This window comes from Lactuca virosa, chromosome 2 (assembly GCF_052849685.1).
Source record: "Lactuca virosa cultivar CGN04683 chromosome 2, Lactuca_virosa_CGN04683_v6, whole genome shotgun sequence".
In the NCBI taxonomy this organism is placed as follows: Eukaryota; Viridiplantae; Streptophyta; class Magnoliopsida; order Asterales; family Asteraceae; genus Lactuca; species Lactuca virosa.
In genome coordinates, this window is record NC_136427.1 from 234,850,743 (window position 1) to 234,859,985 (window position 9,243).

The 9,243-nt window shown below is 35.8% G+C and overlaps 1 protein-coding gene across 1 annotated transcript; it reads left to right on the plus strand.

Annotated features, from left to right (window-relative positions):
* Window positions 1-6,174: 6,174 nt before the first annotated feature.
* On the plus strand, window positions 6,175-6,958 carry LOC145156864 (transcription factor PRE6-like). The gene is made up of 2 exons (XM_079076091.1): window positions 6,175-6,379; window positions 6,657-6,958. The coding sequence occupies exons 1-2, from the start codon at window positions 6,266-6,268 to the stop codon at window positions 6,807-6,809; spliced, it is 267 nt and encodes an 88-aa protein (XP_078932217.1). The 5' UTR covers window positions 6,175-6,265; the 3' UTR covers window positions 6,810-6,958.
* Window positions 6,959-9,243: the final 2,285 nt, after the last annotated feature.

The following is a 9,243-nucleotide window of genomic DNA, read 5'->3' on the forward strand; positions in this document are numbered from 1 at the left end:
TGTAGCTTAGATTCGGCGTTTTAGCTTCATAGCACCTTGCATGCACGTAAAGTTGGCAACTTTACGTGCAATGCTAGCATTAGGAGTCCAGATCTATGAGTTGGAAGTGTTGGAATGGACTGTAATCGACATAATATAGATGTCATAAGGTGGACTCGACGAGTCCATTCATGGACTCGGCGAGTCGGGTCGCAAACCCAAACCCTTCTGTTATGATTCGGATCAGGGAGTGGAGTTAGTGAAGGATTCAGCCAGACTGAGTCTGTAATGGACATGAAGATCATAGTACTCGACGAGTTCGAGGAGGAACTCGGCGAGTCCAAGACAATCTCCTTAGTTATGAAGATGAACTCGACGAGTTGTTCATACAACTCGGCGAGTCAGGGTCTAGACATTCATACGATGATGATGAACTCGACGAGTTCAAGGATGAACTCGGCGAGTTGGTTGAAGATAGTCCCGAAGTGTTAGATGAAGGAGAACTCGTCGAATTCTCGCTAGACTTGACGAGTGGAGTCGGGGTTGTTTTGGGATATGAGAAACATGGACTCGGCGAGTTGGCAGAACAACTCGATGAGTCGAGTCAACTGGAAGGTTGACTTTGACCAGGACTTTGACCTTGAGAAGGACTTGACCAGAGTTGACCTAGTTGACTACTGGGGGACAGTTAGGCTAAGTTTTATTATTGGTATTGGTAGCTCGGGGAGCTAGAGGATCAGCGGTTCGGAGAGTTGTCGGATAGCAGCGAGAGGGTTATTAGCAGAGTTCAGCAGTGCAGGTGAGTTTTCCTTCCAGTAGGAACGGGTCTACGGCCACAATGCCGGCACGTTTAGACAGTAGTTCCGGACTTGGTCCGATGCAGTAGTTCAGTATGCTTGATGTCTTTGTGATTCAGGCATCTTTATGTGTTAGTTAGTCCGGATCTCGGTCCGATGCAGTATGCAGTATATGTGCTTATGTTATATGCTATGATCATGTTATGATATGTTCAGTTAGTCCGGACTCCGGTCCGATGCAGGGGGCAAGGCCCCAGTTAGTCCGGACTTCAGTCCGATGCAGGGGGCAAGGCCCCAGTTAGTCCGGACTTCGGTCCGATGCAGGGGGCAAGGCCCCAGTTAGTCCGGACTTCGGTCCGATGCAGGGGGCAAGGCCCCAGTTAGTCCGGACTTCGGTCCGATGCAGGGGGCAAGGCCCCAGTTAGTCCGGACTTCGGTCCGATGCAGTGGGCAAGGCCCAATATGTGCTTTATATGTTATTGTATGGTATGTGGTAGTTTGGGGGAGCTCACTAAGCTTCGTGCTTACAGTTTTCAGTTTTGGTTTCAGGTACTTCCGGTAGCGGAGGGAAGAGCTCGGGATGATCGCATGGCACACACCATAGTTAGTCAGCCTGGGATGTTTTACTCTGATGATAAGAATATGTTTTTTATTAACACTCTGATTCTATGCTATAATTCATGTTATGGATTGACAATCGTGGTTTAAGTAATGTTTTTCAAACGAAATTTTTAGTCATGATTTTTGGGTCGTTACAATTTGGGTTATTGTCGATAGATTAACCAAATCCGCACACTTCCTGCCAATGAAAGAAACAGATAAAATGGAGAAGTTAACAAGGACGTATATTAAAGAAATAGTACGATTGCATGGTGTGCCAATATCTATTTTCTCTGACCGAGATAGTAGTTTTACCTCGCAGTTTTGGCAATCATTGCAAAAGTCCTTGGGAATGAATCTTGACATGAGTACAGCGTACCATCCTCAAACTGATGGACAAAGCGAGAGAACAATTCAAACACTGGAAGACATGTTAAGAGCCTGTGTGATAGATTTTGGTAAAGCTTGGGATACCCATTTACCACTTGTTGAATTCTCCTACAACAACAGCTGCCACACTAGCATCAAAGTTGCACCCTTTGAGGCTCTCTATGGCCGTAAGTGCAGATCCCATCTGTGTTGGGCTGAAGTGGGCAATACGCAACTAGCAAAGAACCAAGTACCTGATAGTACTCTAACTGGTCCCGAGATCATTCGTGAAACCACAGAAAAGATTGTTCAAATCCAAGAACGGTTGAAAGCTTCTCGAGATACACAGAAGAGTTATGCGGATAAACGACGAAAACCCTTGGAATTTCAGGTTGGTGACCGTGTTCTGTTGAAGGTCTCACCCTGGAAAGGAATGATACGTTTTGGTAAACGTGGCAAACTAAATCCAAGGTACATTGGACCATTCCAGATCATTGCTAGAATTGGTCCTGTTGCTTACAAACTCAATCTACCGCATGACTCGATAACATTCATCCCGTTTTTCATGTCTCAAATCTCAAGAAGTGTTTGTCCGACGAGACTCTTGTTATCCCACTCGATGAAATCGAGATAAACGAGAGCCTCAATTTCGTAGAACAACCAGTAGAAATCCTAGATAGGGAAGTCAAGAGAACTAAGCAAAGCCGTATCCCAATAGTGAAGGTTCGTTGGAATGCAAAACGAGGACCTGAATTCACTTGGGAGCGAGAAGATTAGATGAAACAGAAGTATCCACATCTCTTTCCCTAGTCTTAGTGTATCTGTATAATTTTACATTTCGGGATGAAATTTCTTCTAACGGGGGGATAATGTAACATCTCGTTATTTTCATTATTATAAAAGTCAATACAAGTCAACTCCGTCAAATAAAAGCCCAACTTAGTGATTTATTATTTTAATAAAGTTAAAATAATTATATATGATACACTTAAACACTTAATAAAAGTGTTGTAAAAATTAAAAAGTAAAAACATCAAACATCGAATACCATAGTAGTCGTAAACCGTCTCTTCTCCTTCTTTCATTTCTTTGCTTCGGGCCGCAAACCTCTCCTGAATCGCAAACCTCGCATGGACCGTGAACCCTCCTCGGCCGTGAACTTGCCTCAGACCATGAACCCGAAGATCTTATCTCCTCGGGATGTGTTTACGACCGTACACTCTTATGTATATATACAAGATTGACTGATTTTTCCTTCATTCTACACGCTACAGCTGAAAACTCTCTCATTCTCTCTCAAGTATCAAAGGCCGAAAACCTCCTCTCTCCTCAAAAACATGCAAAATTCTCTTAGAATCTTGTAAGAAGCACACCTTGATCTTGTAATCAGCCTACCAACACTTCCAATCTTCCTACCTTTGGGCCGTAAACTCAAGAACACCAAGTATTCTTGGGCCGTGAACACCCAGGCTGGCCGTGAACAGCTTGCAGCCTTCCATCTTTGCTTCTAACACTCTTATTTGTAAGTTAAACTTGCAAATTAGTTCGATTCCTTATCATATTTGTAAATATATTCACTAAAAATATACATATATTACATGAAATGCTTATAGGACTCAGGATATAACTCGTGGAAATAACTTCCTATATTGAACCTCCAATCGAATCACTCACAAAAGGTGAGTTCATACCCCTACATTTTTATGATTTTTAACTGTTTTAGGGGGGGGGGGGGAATACAAGTGAAACACAATGAAAATTGTGTTAATATCTAAAATGTTTTTAAATGTTTTTAAAGTTTTTAAATTGTTATAATTATCAAAAATTACATTTTTATATATGTGTAAATTATATATTTGGATTCAAAAGATTTAAAATATATAATTTGACCTCATTTCCTGTTCCTTGTTTGGTTGTGGGCTTGGGGTAAAATTATTTAATCGAAGGTCTAATTAATCACAATTATATAAATATTACATTTATATAAATATAAAAGGGTTTTCAAACTGTTTAGTACTATTTGGTATGAACAGTGAACTTCATGGAATAACTGTATTACCGATTCTTACCAACAGTTAAACTATAATAGGTATAGTTAGAGAACTCATTCATTGATTTCAAATTTCAAAGCACATAACAGAAAACAAATAGAGTACTTAACGGAAAACGAATAGAAAACATTCTTCAGAAAACAAATCAGAAAACAACCATATAAACTATATCTTATATAGTTTATGAAATTGACCTGCTAAGTATTTATTACAAAGTAACTTGTCAATATTCTATACATAATCATCAATATAGCATTTGTGAGACAACCTTCATGTACTTTTATAAGTGCCCCCAAGTCTTGAAATTATAACCAGAGTCTCCTGGAGGGAGAGCGCGATACTTGTATATAGATCTATATGGGACTGACAATCCCACACCTGAACTGTTAGTTACAGTTAGGCATGCATGCCTGGGGTGACAAATGTCCTACCAATTGCGACGCCTGAAGAACGTCGTGTTCAGGCGATCATAGGTCATCTAGTATGGTTATAATAACTCACACTTTGATATTAAATAAAATGATTAGTGTATGAATAAGTAAAACTTCACATAGTTTTATCTTTATAAAGCTATAAAACGGTATTTTACAAGTATAAATACGAAATACTATTTTCGTATAGGAAAACGCCTTTTTTTTTGTTTTATGTAAACTAAACTACATTTTTACCACTTAAGAACGCAGAAACTTTCACTCTTTTGTTTACTGTATAATACAACAGAAAATATAGGATTTTCTGGAAAAAAACGTGTTTACTTTATCAAAGAATGAGAAAACGGATTTGAGTTATAAACATGCTTATGAACTCACCAACTTAATTGTTGACACTTTTTCAAAACTACTTGTATTCTCAGGGAAACAGTAATACAGGTACAACCACAACTTTTGAGAAGACAGAGCTATATAAACTCATGTCATTAAAACTTGTACTTTTGGTGTCATGTACATTATGTTTTGAATACAGATGTAAAACTTATAACTTTGTAAATACAATGGTTGTTGTTGTACTTTGATTACTATTATGCATTGTTGTGATACTGAACATGACGTCCTCCGCCCCCGAACATTTCTGCCGTTCCAGTTTGGGGGTGTGACAAATTGAAAAAAATACTCCAATTGAGACGACAAAAGATAACTTCGAATATTGATGATATGTAATTTGACGAGATATTGGTAATAACATACAGATCAGGATCAAAATTCGAAATCAAGCATGAAAACTTACAATTTAAGCAAGATCTAGGAAGATACATTTCCTTCAACGTTTTTAAAACAAAATTAAAATGTTAAACAACAATACGATGATCTATTAATCATAAATACCTTTTATGCTTCTTGTTGAGGGGATCATTTGGGTCATCATCAAAATTCTCCTTTTCTTGTTTATGATCAACGATAGCTTCGTTGTTTGATCCTCAACTGAATTATCTCCATCAAAAATATCGACAGATAAAGGAGACTGGTTGTTCACATGATTTTTTGATTAAATTGGAAGGTCAGGGGAGGGATAGGAGAAACTCTCATGAAACTAATCTGATAGAAAGTCCTATTTGTTTAAAAAAAAACTTATGCATTTCATTGGTGCACAATTTGTTGGTTCAACTCTAGAATATCGTTGGTTCGCTCCCTTTTAAGTAGTTCGTTGTTGAACATATATATATATATATATATATATATATATATATATATATATATATATATATATATATATATATATATATATATACCAATTTATCAAAGTCTATAAAACTAAATATATTGTGATGTCTGGTACATATAACAAAATTATAACCGTGAACTAATGGCTAGGCACTGAAACAAAAACATCAAACAATTATATGATAAGACTAAAATTTGTATTTATGTTGATTAGGGTTTTATGTAAAGGAAGCAACCCTTTTAAAATCTGAAAACATGTTTCCCACAGTCATCGCCGACAGCTTATGGGCTAACCAAATTCCACGTGACACACATATGCTTATGAGTCGATACTATAGACCTCCTCACCTTTTTTGCTTTTTGTTTATTTATAACTTTCACAAAATTAAACAACGACTTTTAGTAAAAGTTTTGTCTTTTCAAAAAATTAAAACACTTCAGAAATTTACCATATAACAAAGATACCTTATTATATAAGATGATATTAATTGATTAGATAATGTTTACCAAAAGTCCTGGTGGGGTTAGACGTGATCCCTACATGGTTCCATCCCTGTTCACTCACTGCCGAGACATTATCGGGCAGGGCTGTTTTCTTTTTATAAGTGTCTACACATCTACCACCTCAATTCATCCTTAATTCCCACCATATATATATATATATATATATATATATATATATATATATATATATATATATATATATATATATATATATATACCCCTTAGCAACCTCCAAATATATGCATTCTTTTCTAACCCACTCTTGTTCTACTCAACTACTTCATTTAGGTTCTATTCCCTCATCATAATGTCGAGCAGACGATCCGCAGGAACTCCAAGGATCACAGACGATCAGATCATAGAACTCATCTCCAAACTGCAACAACTTCTTCCTGAGCTTCGAAATCGTCGTTCCAACAAGGTAACTCACACAGTACAACATTTTCTTTGAACAGCTAACTCACACACTCTCTACTTTATTCATAATTCTACACTTTTCATCCTAATTAAGCGGGATCTGAACCCTCAACTACTGGCTGAGGGACACCTTTCCATAAACTCATGATATTGTGTGGCCAAAGGCCTTTCTATTTGTACAACAATATATAAAATATAGAAATGATGACAAAAGTTTTATCTGTGGGGTCTTTTCTGGTTCTTTATATTTGTGTTGATTGGTATATTTGGTTCTCGTGTAGGCATCGGCTTCAAAGGTGTTACAAGAGACGTGTAACTACGTGAGAAGCTTGCATAAGGAGGTTGATGACCTTAGTGATCGTCTATCACAGTTATTGTCCACCATTGATGACAGCAGTCCTCAAGCTTCCATCATTAGAAGTTTAATTAATTAACTAATTAAGTATAAGTATATAGATAAGTACTTCAATTATTTCTTAAATATTAGTCATATGGATATTCCCTGTTTGACTGTTTCCAATCCATATCTTTGTATTTGATCCATCAAATTATAGTTTGTGATGATAATATATATTTGTTTCTATGTGCATCCGTGTTAATTTCTCTTTATATTCATGTTGATTTTATGTGCAGATTCTTTTCATTTTTGTGTATTTGAAGAATTTATAATCCGAAAGCATTTCTATGAGAGAAACAACTCGAAGAATTCAAAAACTAAACGCAAGTAACTTTGCATATTATCATGCATGGCCATAAACGATCGACACAATTAGTTTTAATTTTCTAAAATACATCATGCATGGCTTAAAATCTTGACACGGGGTTTAATTTGAGAACCTTTGGAGCATAAACAGTCCATGCAAATTGAAAGCGCTTCCAATCAATTTCTCGTATTTTACGTTGTCATATAATTAAGGTGATCAAAATTTGCATTAATTAACGAGTAACAGAGTTTCCTTTTTTATGGTTTAGATATTTTTTCTATTTTAAAAGAAAAGTTCTCAAACATATGATTAATAATCAAATAATTTTATACTATATAATTTATATTGTTTGTGTGTGAAATTAATAAAATGGGGCCAAAGGAAGCAATATGCATAAAGGAATGGGACCAAGGATTTTGCTGCACAATCAGATGTCACAATCCAATATCAACATTGTAGATATTAGAGATGAGGTGGTCATTCAATTCTCTCAAGGACACTGTACCCATGAGAGTTATGTATGTCAATTCCTCCCTTTTCCACCACACAATTCCAAAGTTTTATGTTATTTCAGTTATAAATTGTACATAATTTAATATTATAATTGATAAAAATAAATTTTACTACAAATATGTAACCAAAAATGTGTCGACAGTTCAAAAGTATGCACGTCCCATACTTTGACGATACATAGATATTATTTCATGACACTGTACATCAAATGTGAAAAAACGATATCAATTAGTGTGGCACATGAAAAAAAACAAAATTTTGATTATGACATATTAAGCCATGAAGTCCATGTATCATTTAGCTTAGTGGTAGAAGATCTACATAAGAGTTGTATGTTCAAGTTTAGTATCATTTTTACTTTTAATAATATTATGTACAGTTGTCACAGTGGCTTACTAGTAAATATATGCATGGGATTTAAACACCTCAAAATAGAATGAAGCTTAAGTTCAACTTTTACAAACTTTCATCATAAGATGACCTGAGTTCAAGAAAAACAACACTTTTTGAAAATACCCACTATAATTATTAATTAGAATTTAGTGGTGGAGGTTGAAACTAGTTGATGAAGACATAATGTTTACCAGATGAGCCCATAAACAAACAAAAAAAATGATATTTGGCTAAAAGGCCTATAAGGAATGTAGGCTCATAGGAATTTGAAGTGGTCCAAGGTCCATTGAGGCATTGACCAAGTATCAATATGAGCTCCATAAAGGAATATGGAATCAAGGAATGATATGAGACCAAACGAACACATGAGAGCGTAGTCTATAGGTGCACTAAAATGGTCATGGACCAGTTCGTTAACGGTCTGGGTTTATCTGGAACCGGTTTTTGTTTGCACCGGTCATGGTTACTAATTTTCAGTCTGAATTTTTTTGGACTGATTTCGTGGTCTTGTTGTTTGCTTCTTCTTCTTTTTTTGGCTCGAATCATGTCTTTTTGGTTCAGTTTTGGTTTTTTTCGGCTTGTGCTCGGTTATATACATCACACGCCTATTAGATCATATAAAAGATCCTATAATTGAAAGACATTTTAAACTCATCGTCTACAATATATTTGTTATTACGAGATCTAATTATCAATTGTATAAAATATAATGTCCATATTATGTTGGGTATATTAATATTAATTAATAATAATCTATAATATCAGTAGTATAATTTCTATGTTGACAATATATCGCATTGTATCTTATTTATTTGTATATATTGTCAAAACTATAACGGACGCTATTCAAACTTTGTGGGTATGTGTTCATGGTCAAGCGTTTTTAGGTTGTGTACTTGTGTTTGGTGGGCAAATCTATTATGGGACACAACATAAGTAAATTTTACATGGTCTTTGGTATATCTAGAACACGAAAAAAAAATAACCAAGTCTAATGGGACAACTTGTTAAAAAGATAGTGTCGCCCAAATAGATGGAATTTAATGAAAATAGCCATCGGAACAACTCTAGATGTATCTCGTTGTGTCTGCCGACCCCTATTGCCTCTTTCTTCTTCAAATCATCGCCGTCTTCTTCACATAATCATTTCAACCCGTCAAATATAACACAAATCCCCATGCTTGATTCTTTATTTAGAGCCTCTCGATTTATCAGCCATCCAAGGATACGTTTCACAGCTTTCTCCAAAGTACGATTT

What these genes read in the sequence shown, in the direction of transcription:
- LOC145156864 (XM_079076091.1), top strand. Translation starts at nt 6,266, where the DNA reads ATGTCGAGCAGACGATCCGCAGGAACTCCAAGGATCACAGACGATCAG. An exon ending in GAAATCGTCGTTCCAACAAG is followed by an intron (nt 6,380 to 6,656) that starts GTAACTCACACA and finishes GTTCTCGTGTAG; the next exon opens with GCATCGGCTTCAAAGGTGTT.